This window comes from Anolis sagrei, chromosome 5 (genome assembly GCF_037176765.1).
Source record: "Anolis sagrei isolate rAnoSag1 chromosome 5, rAnoSag1.mat, whole genome shotgun sequence".
Lineage (NCBI taxonomy): Eukaryota > Metazoa > Chordata > Lepidosauria > Squamata > Dactyloidae > Anolis > Anolis sagrei.
Window position 1 is genome coordinate 173,507,231 of NC_090025.1, and position 13,197 is coordinate 173,520,427.

A 13,197-nucleotide genomic window follows, 5' to 3' on the forward strand; every position below is an offset into this window, starting at 1 on the left:
TCAAACGTAACCACAAGCTTTTTGATACCAGAACTTTACTAAAACCATTAAGCATTTGTACCTGAAATATTCAAGTCCGTTCAAGTAAAAGTTCTCGTTATTTTTATCAACTTACATCAGCCTCAGTGTGAATACCTTTGTGGTCTAAGTGTTATTCCAGTCATCTTTTAACAGCCTTTAAGAATTCCATAGTGACACAGAGAGTGTTACTAAACCACCTCTCAGTGGTACCTCAGCCTGTTCTTTAGTGATATGGTGGCAGCAGAAACCTTTTAAAGAATTCTTTTAAGTCTCACAGTTCCAGTGGTTCCCAGTTCCTAGCTTGTAAATATACAGTTGGTTTCATCAACTATTCTCCCTCTATATTTCGGCGAGCTAGCCAGTAGTGGAGGTGTGATTTGTTATACCTGGCAAGGCATTTTAAGGATATACTAAAATGGAATGTATAAACTTTATTTATTTATTTATTTGTTTGTTTGTTTGTTTGTTTGTGGTATTTGTATACTGCCCTTCTCAACCCCGAAGGAGACTCAGGATGGTTCACAGTGTTGGTAACATTGTAATCCTAGGGGTGCTTAACGTAAAGGGGAAAGAAACAGAATATTCTGAGTCAGATAATTACCAAATTTGGAATCTATTATTTAAATTGTCATCAGATTTTCTTTAAGGTAAGATGTAATTGCCTGTATGGCATTACAAAGCATAATGTGCACCATCTTCCACAAAATAAAATAATTTTCCTTCAGAAATTAAAGGAAAATAATACAAATGGGGGAGAAAACCAGTTTGGAACTATCTCTTCTGATTTGTTTGTATAATGGAAATTTTTGAGGTTGGCAAAATCAATCCAATCCAATGGGAATATTACATATGGGTGGCTGTAACTCAGGATCTCACACAGAAAAAGTAGTAGTATTGCTGGCTGAGACAATAAGAAAAATGATAATTCCAGACTGTTGATAGACAATAGCTCGGGGGAAAAAGTTTGTTGGACTTTGCCTAAACAATTTCAAAAAGTTCCCAACAGAGAGTGACTGCCAAGTCTCATCACAGAAAAGGAAGAAACTGGGTCATGTCCAAATCCACACCCAATAGCCAATGTGGGGTGGGGGGCGAGAAGAGAAGGAACTGGTGCAGTCATAATGAGAAGGAAAGCAAGTTAACCTTTTATATGCCTGTTAACACATGACATTATGTTATATTTCTCAGAATCTCCGACATAAATACTCGGCATGAACAGATTTAATGCCACAAAAGCCAAAAATAATTATATATATATATATATCAATCTTTCCTCTGAGCAAAATGTGGAGTATGACAAAGGTCATTCCATTGTACCAAGCCCCAGAGTGACGCTACATAATCTCATTTTGCCCAAATCAGGCTCTTTTCAAGAAAATGGAGTTTTCTGTACCAGATTTGAATTTGATCAAGTATAACACCAGCCCCCCTGGTGGCGCAATGGGTTAAAGCACTGAGCTGCTGAACTTGCTGACCCAAAGTTCGAATTTGGGGAGCGGGGAGGTGCTCCTGCTGTTAGGCCCAGCTTCTGCCAACCCAGCAGTTTGAAAGCATGCAAATGAGACTAGATCAATAGGTACTCCTCCTGTGGAAGGTAATGGCGCTCCATGCAGTCATGCCAGCCATATGACCTTGGAGGTGTCTATGGACAATGCTGGCTCTTCAGCTTATAAATGGAGATGAGCACCAATCCCCAGTTGGACACGACTGAATTTAATGTCAGGGGAAAACCTTTACCTTTTCCTTAGATAGATAGATAGATAGATAGTTAAACGGCAGGTTGCAGCCTACATGGTAAGTAACAATTTAAAAAAATATAGTCCACAAGAAATAAATCAGGAAAAGGCAACATGTGTTTTACAAGTGTTACAGTAAACAATTCTAAGTCCTTCTCCTTCTGAAGAATGAAAATTATGAATAAGAAGTAATCCTTGTAGAAACACTTTAAAATTTTGATTAAGTTTATTAAGCCAAATGAAATGCGTTAAACTTTTTTTGTCCCTTTCAGAAAGCAGGCTTCAGTGCAAAGACCAAAAGTTGTGCCCCAATTTTATACGAGTTACAAATACGCAATAATCCTTCAGCACAAAAACAAGGGAGTTTTCCCCTCTGCTTGCAGACCACAGCTAGGTTACACTGATCTGCAAGATCATATGCTGAATCACCAAAACAAACATTTCAGACAGTGTTTTTAGAACAGCAGGATTTAATAACATACCCAGACAAATCTGAGGGGACCACTGAAGAATATGATCCACATGCAGCGGTGGACTCTCCTAGGGAGGCTGCCTCCTGTGATATTGGACGGTGTTCAAAGAACTTGGAGACAAACAGCAAACTGTGAGGTAGGAACAAACACAAATCTCACTTGGACAAAACTGCAGATTATAACAGATAGGGGAAGAAAGCAGTATAAGTCAAATAATACATTTTCAGATGTAAAAGCAGGGAAAATACTACAATCTGAGTGCAGGTAAATGGCCAGTGTAGTTGTCAGTGGTTTGGAACACTAATCCAAATAAATGATTTATAAGGTATATGCAAGATGCTAGAAAAGCTGGTTCCTCTAGGACTCAAATTCAACTTATTCTACTTATCAGTGCATCAGATGCAAAACAAAATCATTGCACTTGCAATGGGCTATTGGCAAAAAGGCATCTTGTGCCCTTCCTCCTCTTTCCATAACATTTGGCTACATTTATTCACATAATTATGTTTTATATTTTGCATTTCTATACCTTTTCTCCTCATGATTTGCTTTCATTAGCAGAGGAATGCAAAATGTTTCAGCACCCCAGTGTGGCTACATGTACGGAGGGAGGGAACTACTTAAGCAAGGAAGTGCAATTTTCAGGAGAAGTAATATAATCGTCTTCATCGTCACATCCATTTTAAACTGGTTCTTACATACAACATTTTGACAAGCGTAACATCTACACTTTGCAATTAAAAAACAAAGCAAAAAGTTATTCTGTTTTCATGCCACATATAAGCAAGCCTTGCAAATGGCTTCAGTGGTCTACAATGAAACAGAACAAAATTATTAATATAGAGGACATGCCTCTGCAAAAAAAAAAAAAAAAAAGAAAGAAAAGAAAAGAAAAGAAAGTAAGAAAATAACACGAAGCAATATATCAGCCCGTTTAGGTATTCTGCCATATGCTTATGATGATTAAGGCACTGAAAAGTTACCCTTGAAGGATTTATTTTTTAACCTCGCAGCTTTTCATTAAAAACAAAAATGAAGGTTATTCAGTGCAATTAATTTGCTTTTACTTCTCCATTGCCAAGGACAAGACGCCTACGTATGAACATGGGGTACTAACATTCTGCTAACAAGGAAGTAATGGAACCAAACTGTGGCAGGTGAGCTGATTTTTTTGCAGTTGGTACTAACATTGATTTTAAACCCGGCAGTGGCTCATACAACAGTTTAACTACCATATTTTCCAGCATTTAAGATGACTGGGCATATAAGATGACCCCAAACTTTTCCAGTTAAAATATAGATTTTGGGATAATACTTGCTTTTAAGATTACCCCTCTTCCAACACACACCAAATAAAGTTTAAAAGACACCAGATTTGATTTCAATATGGTAATTTTCCTACTACTGTACCTCCTTCTCTGCCTCTCAGATCTTGCACATGTGCACCTGCACCGCTTTACTGCAGTCCTCAGAAATGAGATCTGAGAGGCAGAGAAGGAGGTGAAAGATACGCGTTTTTCCGGGCACACCACTGCTCTATCTCTCTTTTTTATACCCCGGGCATCCCGGATGCCTGCAGCTTACTCTGCCCTTCACTTACACCTTTCCCGTGAGGCACCTCCTCACCATGACTGTGCTAAGTCACTTCTTTCCATGAATTCTGGTGAGTGGATTATCTTCTACCATACTTGTACAGCACCGCCCTTGCTGATTTCATACGGTCGCCGCGTACGGCAGGGATGCAGTCACAGCCATTTTTGAGCTCCCCCTACCATATGCGGTGACTGCGGATTCTCCAGTCCGGCTCAGAAATTTCAGCACCCACCCTACAAGACGAACCCCGACTTTTGAGAAGATTTTCCTGGGTTAAAAAGTAGTCTTATACACCAGAAAATACAGTACTGTTAGTCTTTTTCATTCTACCCTTTACAATCCTACTTTATGCAATGGGACTCAAAGGACTAGTGATAGTAGAATCCTATCATGCTGGCAAACAAATATACTAGAAAAAGTGTAAGAACTCACATATTTGTCATATCACAATTCAATTTGGTGTCACTTCAGATAAGCACAGGCACAGTCATTATTGAGAAGCATCATAATGAGATGCAGCAGAATGGATCCCATATAAAGCTCTTCTACAATACTATGAAGTGGAGATGGGTTCTGTTGTCTGACTCTGCAAGCCAGCTACATTTGTGCAGCCCCATGCACACCATTACCGGCACTCATCCTGATGGACTTCTGCAGCTATAAACATTGGAAGTTCCAGGGTATTTTTAAACCAAAAGTGTTTGAATTACTTACTCAAGCTGATCATAATTCACACACATCAGTGGGACCTCCGTACTACAACGCTGGTGAAATTTATATCCACAAGTCTGACAGCGGAATCCCTGGAAAAGCAGCTTTCGACAGAAGTCACAGAATGCTAAAGTGAAGAAGGTTTTTCTCACCTATGCCACGAAAAGAAGAGTTATGAGACGCCATGCCCTCTTGGGCCCACTAATACTGCACCATCACTTCACAACAAGAGAGCTACTTCCAGTTCTTTTAGTCAAAGTTAACTAGGAAACAATTGTTCTAAAATACAGTAATGGCCAAGATTACAAGACTGCTTTTAAATGTTTGAAGGTACAGAAGAACACCTCACAGTGCCATTAACAGAATTTAGAGCATATTTAGTACAAATGCCTAAAGAAAGATCCTTAAGTAAATGTGAGATTTTTAGCTGAATTTTCCTCCATGCCAGGAAAACTAGGATTTTTCACACCTCTGCTTGGGAGTCTGCCTTCAGGTGATTAAACTAACAACTTCCTAATTTATATTTTGATTGCCATTTAACAAGTGGTACTTTATGGGAAAATATCCCCTTATTCAGGCATAAAAATATTCATGTAATGAGGAGAAAGCAGACATTTGGGGGCTCAGTTTCCTCCATGGTGCCCACTGCCTGATTCTGCAACTTTTCAAATGTTGGAAAGCTAAAGTCCACAGCAGGGAGAATATGCTTAGAGCCTCTGTGCGATTTAGAGATGTTTCTCATTAAACAACATTCTAAGTATTTGAGGACTCCAGTTTAATAAGATTGGGCTGTTTTATTTGCAACATCAAACATATTAATTTTTTGGCATTAAGGTGTAACTCTGAAGTCCACATATATGTTAGAAAGGAGACTTTCCAAATGCATTTTAATAGCTAAAATGCATTTAATTGCATTTACCATCAATGACTTGCAATAAAGACTCAATATAGATAAGATTTTGGATTCTAATTCATTTCTACTTAATCTATGCTATTCTTTTTTCAAAATTATCCACTTGGTTGTGAGAACTGTGATTATCCAAAACTATAGAGTATCATAACAGTTCTTCCAGCTAAACATGAACTAATCAAGTTAGACATAAAGATTGTGTTTTAGAATCCCTAAGTCAAAGAATTACATATGAACCCAACCCATCCCCTCACCCCCGTCCCCGAATAATTGGCTTCAACTAGATTTCATTTCTATTGTTTTCTTTGGTCCGGTTGTATCTGAGTGCCTGTATCAATGATGCACAATTTTGGGAAAGGGCTTATTAACTACCTGCTGTGCACAGTCAGCAGGAGATAACCAATCACATTATTTTATAAGACAGAAACACATGATGAAGGAATTATCTCTGGTGTAATTAAACATCTCGTATCACATTACCATTTGATTACATCTTCCTATCAGAATGTTACAACTGCTAAAGAGTTGTTCTTTATTGACAAGTAAGCAAGTCACTGATGATTTCCATAATTCTTTGGGTAAATAACATCAGCCTGAAGATAACCATGATGTGAAACAGGCAACATGAATGTGACAAGAAAGAGAAGGGCAGCTTTTATCTTAAAGCGGGATATTTAGGATAACTAGCGTAATTGTTATATGGTTACATCCTCCCTCAACAATCCCTCCAAATAAAACCAGCCCCTTCAGCTGTTGTAAAGGGCAGTGAAAGGCAACAGCAATATGTGCAAATTCAGATTTAGCCACCTTTCTTGGAAGGCCTGACAGAAAATTAACAAAGTTGTTGCTTTTGAAACTATCCCACTTGGGCCCCTTCCACATAGCTGAATAAAATCCCACATTACTTGCTTTGAACTGGAATATATGGCAGTGTGGACTAAGATAATCCAGTTTAAAGCAGATATTGTGGTATTTTCTGCCTTGATGTTCTAGGTTATATGGCTGTGTGGAAGGGCCCTTGAATATCAGATAGCTTTGTCAAAATTTGTTGTGGTGATAATGTGTTAAAATAACTATTTAATCCTATACAATCTTCTTTTTCCATTCTTCATTGTCTATAGGAACCAAATTTCAGACCAGACCACTAACTGTCTTGGACATTTTTTTAAAAAATCTATAAATACAACAAAAATGATAACGTACAAAGTTGTGTGTTGTAAGAGGCACATTCTCCAAAACTTCCACATGTAATTCTTCTCCTGTCAGCCAGGAAATGTCTGTGTCCCATCCAATTGGTTTCTTCTCTCTACAATACAAATAAGCTGTTTGTGGTTAACCTACAATCTTTAAACCTACACTGCACTGACTTTTCTAAATTGTCTATAATGATGTATTTATGAAGTAAAACATATTCATTCAGTTTCAGATTAATATCGGAGAAAGATTCAAAAGATACAACAATTTGTAAGTTGCTACTCTATAGCACCCACTCTCAGCTATTCTTTAGAAACCATAAGAACAGAAGCAATAGAAAGGGTTCTCCTCTCTTCCTGCGTCAAAACTATTACTGTATATGATATCTAGTGAGTTTTCAACAGCTGGTTCCTGAAAAATCAAGTATTTATAATATGAAGATATTTTTTCTATGTTCTCTAAACTTTAGCAATCTTTCTCTCATCCAAACCCTGCAACCATGCTGCACACAAACCATACCCATCCTGTATTCGGTAAACAGCACAGCACTCTGGAATTAGGCCTCGCATCATCAGTGCTTTCTTTAAACTCTCCCGGACCGTTACCCCACATCTTGCTGGAACCTAAAAAAACCAAAGAAAAAACACCCAACTTAAATCTCAGCTTAACATTATAGGAGGCATTTCTAAACCTTTAAAAAAGCACACTTCTATATCTCAGAAGCGGAGAGATTTTTATTTGTCAGAGAATTCAAAAGAGTCTTGCCAAAAAGCAGCCCAAGTAAGGAGAGACCGCATTCAACTATGAAGTCTAACCAATGAAACTCTATGTTGACATCCTCTGCAAACTCTTCCAGGTCTCAGGCATCAACTTGATGAATAGAAGTTACTTTCATGCATGTATGTGAAATGGTATGGACAGAAGAAGATACTGTGTGTCCGAGGCTTGAAGGTATTCCTCTTTTTTATTACTGTTGTCCCCCTCAAATAATCTTATCAAGCTGTGGCTAAATCTACCAGCTATTTGGAAACTGCAAACATGGGAGGGCATCCTCCATCTTCTAGCTGCTTTAGCTTTGTTTTCTTGTTCTCCATTGTCTCAGAGGACCTTGGTGAGAGCTCCTGCCTAGTAACTGCCAGATACCAGCAAGGCATGCACTTTTCAACCATGGGTAAGTGATTTTCTGCTGCTCATATCTCATGTTCATATCTTATGAGGTTATTAGATGAAACTGCTACTAACTACAATACCAGGAAAGACCAAAAATAAAGTTAAGTAATAATGTATGAATAAGCATGGCTACATATGCTTACCATGTAATTTGTGTTCCCATACTCTGTTTTGAGGCTTTAAAAATGTTTCCTCTTGACATTAAGCCTGACTCTGGGGGATGCTGTTCATAGACACCTCCTAGGTTATTTGGCCAGCATGACTGCATGGAGTGCTGTTACCTTTCAGCAGAAGTGGTACCTATATATCTACTATTTTCAAACTGCTAGGTTGGCAGGAGCTGGGGTAACAGCAGGAGCTCATCCCACTCCCCAAATTCAAACTGCTGACCTTTCGGTCTGTAAATTGAGCAGCTCAGCAGTTTAACCCGCTGGGCCACCAGGGGCCCAGTAAATAAATAGATGCTGCCATTCTATTATAGCGGCTGCAAACAAAGATTTTCAAAAATTTTATCTGCCACGTACAAAAGTTATATGATTGGTACTTAATCTGAATTTTCATTCATTATACTTAGGAATCCCTTTGTTTTACTTTTAATGAGATGTAAGAAATGTTACATTATGATAGAACAATCAATTTTTCAATCTAGCATTAGTCACAAACTCAGGCCTGCTTTTTGAAAAAACAACCAGAAAGGTCCTAACTGAGTGTGATCTCCATTTTAGCACATTTCCCCAGAAAAAAATCAGGTTGGATTCCTACAAAAAGTGATTCCGATTATCTGAGCGCAGAGTTTAAAGCATTCCGTTTTTAAAAAACCCAACAACTACACAACAGTGCTTCTCTTTGTAACCTTTTCAAGGCCAGTAAAGTGGCAATACATTTTTTAAAAGGCATCGTCAGCAGATTGTGCTGTACATATAACTTTGGATGATGTTCTCATCTTTTTCAGTTTATATTTTCTTTGCCTCAAAATTGAATAACAGCAAAATCTATGATGTGAATTTTAAATGGGTGGTTGCATTTACTGAAGCTGAAACATAACTCAGAAGTTTCCTTATTATGAGAAAACCAGTTGAAAACTGTTTTTCAGACCTGCATGTGCAGGTATGGCAGGTTGCTTACAGTGAGAGAATGAAAAAAGGGGATTGAATGCACAGAGCGGTTACTCCACACGTTCTTGAGCTTTCAGTCTCACAAAGGAAAGGAAGGAGATATGCTTGCTTGAAATGCTATGCACAGAACTATTGTAAATATGTGGCTGCTGGATAGGGAAATTGGATTTTTTCTCCTTTCCTTTCTGATAAATTAGAATTTGTCAAAGCAATATGGGCAAAATAAAACTTCAATGTAATTATGGTTAAAATGTTTCTAAATGTTCCTTTGCTATCAGTTTTTTTATATCCTACAATATTTATATCCTTTATAATTCAGCTTTTGTTTTGCAACATAAAAGCACACATTTTGCTGAATATTTTTGTTAAGAAAATACACATAAAGTTCTGCTTTTTAGACAAAAAAAACACATGCACATACACAAACACACTAATTGTTTTTCCTGTTTTTAAAAACAGAATGTGAGGATAATAATTTCTCAACACAAGACAGACCTAAAAAGAATTTATGTCTACTATAAGCAGTGCTCAAATAAAATCTATTTTCTTCAATGACAGTTTTTTTTCCTGCTATAATCTTCTCTGGAGAACAGTTGGGACAAAAGTCCATAAGTGAAAGTATCTGCCTTTGTGTCACTACTGGTAAAATGCCTCCTTCATCCTCCCCTCCTCTGTTGCCTCAAATATAAAGTGCTGGCAAACTGCCTTATGGAAACACATTCATGGATTGCAAATTTACTGAACAGAGAAGATTCCCATTTGAAGCCATGAGAAGATCATTGTACATACTGTAGTATTGTACATACTGGACACGATGGATTCAAAACAATACAAAAATCCATCAGAACACTTTCCTGGAAATTCTAGACTGACTAAAGTAAGCATTTACTTCAAATCCTATGTGAACCAAATAGTTAACCAATGGCATAAAGAGCCCTTTAAAACAGTTTAGAAAACGAATCAGAGGATTCTAGCATGCACATCAATTAAAAATATCCAGTGTAAAAACACTTCTCTGTGGACATGTGCATTTTAAAGATCAGCTTCTGGGAGGATGTTTTGTGCATACAGGACATAACAAGTAAAATATGTGACACTCATGTAACATATATATTAAATGAAGTCTAGAGTTATAAGGGATCTCATAGACATCACTGCTCAATACAAGATCTTCTGATAAGGCAGTCTCAGGAGGTGGCTGTTTAGCCTCTCTTTTTTGAAGATGTCAAAAGAAGGCAATTGGTTCCATTGCTGAACCACTTACTGTCACAAAGTTCAATTGAAATCTATTCTCCCATAACTTCAAACCATTAGATCTGGTCTTGCTCTCTGAGGCAGCAGAGAACAGGCCGATCCTCCTCCTCTCTTTGGCAGCCCTTAAATATTTCAGGAGTGCAATCCTGTAATTCCTCAGTCTTCCCTTCTCCTTCAACTTTTCTTCATATTTTTTGGTCTCCATACCCCTCATCCTCCTTGCTGCTCTTCTCTGAACCTGCTTCAACTTATCTATATCCTTCTTAAAATGAGGCTTCCAGAACTGAACACATTACTCCAGATGAGGCATAACAACCACAGAGTGTAAGGGGAGTATTACTTCCCTTTACTTGGAAATGAACTATGTTTCTATTAATGCAGACTAAAATAGTATTAATCTTCTTTGCTCCAGTACTACATTGCTGGCTCATATTCAATTTATATTCAAAAATAATCCATAATGCTTTTCACCTGTAGTACTGCAAAACCAAATATCCTCAATCGTATGCATTTTCACCTAACATTTAAACACATCTACACAGGGTACTCAATTGGTGAAAAGGAGTGGAAGTTTGAGCACTTGAATCTGACAACATTTTCTGGGTGTGTGTGTTCTGTCAGAGCTATTTATATCCCACACTCTCTATTTATGCAAACCCAAACCAGTTTTTTAAGGAACCGAGAGGCACTTTTTTTTCTTGTTTAGAAATCTTTATCAAAACAGAACATCTTGCAAACTCATAAATATTCTCACAGGCTCATAACTTTTGTGGAATCATTTGCAAATCTGCTTAAAACAAACAGAAAGAGGCAAATGTGTACCCCCCCTGTTCCACTTTCTGCAGACCAACTTCACTGTCAGAAAGAAGCCCAGATGCAAAGAAGAACCTTTTTGTGGGTCAAGAACAGAAGCGGAATCACAATAATAAATTAGGGAGCACTACAGGGGGAGTTGCATTTGCATTGCTCCTGTTCTCAGAATACTGGATCGATTTCCCCAAAGCAGTTGCAACCTTCTCATTGAATACCTACAGTTTACTATTAGCACCCTGTTGTAATTCCTTTGTGGTGTGCTTGGATAAAAATTAAGAAGGAGGATATTACCTCTTGTAGGCTGAAATTATTTTGTCCTGGAGTTGTAAGAGACTACTTCCCAGAACCATTGGAAAATGTGTCGTATTAGTTATATGTCTGAAGAAGAAGGGAAGTTCAAATTTAAACCATGAGAAATAATCACCAAGTTACAGTGAAAAAATGAGAAATGCTGGGAAATGCCACCAGATTCACTGCATTCATGCTTGAAATCAAAAGCCAGAGCTCAAAAACGTTATTTTTCAGATTACAATTTCTCAATTCATCCAAGAAGCATTGATTCCAAGTTTCTAAACAAAACAAAACTTTTTTAAAAAGTGACCTTCTAAGTTCTAGCAATGGCACGGTATTCTTGGAAATGAAAATGTGACTAGGAGTTCTAAAGCTGAACAGAATGACATCTCTTTCTATTTGCAAGAAACAAGATGGAGATTTAAGGCCTCCAAAGAGGAATCCTTATTCACATCCCATTTAGAATATTTACTATTTGTCAACAATCCATCACATTGAAATGGGATTATTTAAGCAGAAAAAAGCAGGTTTCCCATGAATCATGATTTATAAAAATGATACCCAAAGAGAGAAAAGTGAGCATATTTCTAACAATGAGATCTTGCAAGAGCTTAATATTAAATTAAACATATTGATAGAAATTTAGGATATGAGTTTAAACATTAAACATTGTATAAAACTCAACAGGTTCAAAGCCAGTCCAAATTAAGTTGCAATCTCTTCCATACCTAGAGAAGCATCTTAAACTCATCCAATTAGAGACATCTAGTATTACACTTTACTGCTTTGCTAAACTGAACTTCTCTCTGAGAGAGATACTAACAAACTAAAGTCTGAAGATAACTAGATCTCAGTATTCTTCACTTTTAAAGGATTTCACCCAAAACATGGAATTTGCACTTTCTACTGCTGTACTGTTTACATTTCTCTTTGCCATTTTGTTTCTACTTCGTTCCCTCATGCTTAACTTGCCTCTTACCTAAAATGCTATATTTTCCTCACACATCTGTGCCAATGGTAATTCCTGTTTCAACTTTTGTTATCTTACACTTCCCATTCCGCACACACTCCATTCCGCACAAAAACACAACCTAAAAAAAGTATATTTTTTCATTATTTTCCCTTGTTATTAGTACTCAGGATTTCCTTGGCTTTAAATTTAAATGTGTGTTAGAAACTCTGTGTACCAAAAGTGAGTTCCAGTTCATGCACTAGGGGCATTCTTAGTTTTGTTAGTGGATGTCTTATAGTATGTAAACTATTTTTAATTTCTCATCTCCTATCAAAAATATAATCCTGGTCAATTTACCTGACTACCAACTTACCATATTTACTTGGGTTTAACACTCAACTTTTTTGGCTAAATCACGTTGCTAAAATTGAGGTCTGATTAGATTCAATGGCATTGCACCTAAACCTGTCTGTACTGTTGGGCAAGAGATCTTAACTAGGGGCAGAGGAGGGTCATGAAAAGGATGGTGGGAAGATCAGGCAGAGGGGTGTAGCTTCCCATCAGCCTTTTTGTGGCTACTGCTGGCTTCCTATCAGGCCTGACGGAGGGCTGCAGCTTCCCACCAGTCTTATCATGGCCACCTCACAATTCATTCAACAGCAATTTCTTTGTAATGCAGACCTTCAAAACTGGGGTGCAAGTTACATTTGATGGTATATCACAGGCAGTACCCAAGTTACAAATATCTGACTTACAAATGACTCACAGTTAAGAACAGGGATGAGACAACAGGAAGTGAGAGAAATCTGCCCCTCTGAGAGAAATCCACTCCCGAAAAAGGTGAAAAATTGTCTCCACTGAAGCATTATTACCAATCCTTTCCCATACAATTCTTACTGCTCTTTATCTTTATTACCATCTTGAATTCACTTAGGAAAAGTAGAAAGCACAAGGATGTTATCTG

At 37.6% G+C, this 13,197-nt stretch overlaps 2 protein-coding genes across 5 annotated transcripts in view; one reads left to right on the top strand and one right to left on the bottom strand.

The window, feature by feature from the left end:
- The window catches only part of ADCK2 (aarF domain containing kinase 2), a 200,710-nt gene that overhangs the window by 64,415 nt on the left and 123,098 nt on the right, over window positions 1-13,197 (top strand). The window lies entirely within an intron of this gene.
- Window positions 1-13,197, bottom strand: part of BRAF (B-Raf proto-oncogene, serine/threonine kinase) — a 61,501-nt gene that overhangs the window by 35,644 nt on the left and 12,660 nt on the right. For all 4 annotated transcript variants that reach the window (XM_060776833.2, XM_060776832.2, XM_060776831.2 and 1 more), the window contains exons 4-7: window positions 7,158-7,261; window positions 6,648-6,750; window positions 4,538-4,686; window positions 2,240-2,359 (exon numbers count right to left, since the gene is read on the bottom strand). In XM_060776833.2, the coding sequence (XP_060632816.2) occupies window positions 2,240-2,359; window positions 4,538-4,686; window positions 6,648-6,750; window positions 7,158-7,261 (476 nt within the window). The remainder of the gene's footprint in view (window positions 1-2,239; window positions 2,360-4,537; window positions 4,687-6,647; window positions 6,751-7,157; window positions 7,262-13,197) is intronic.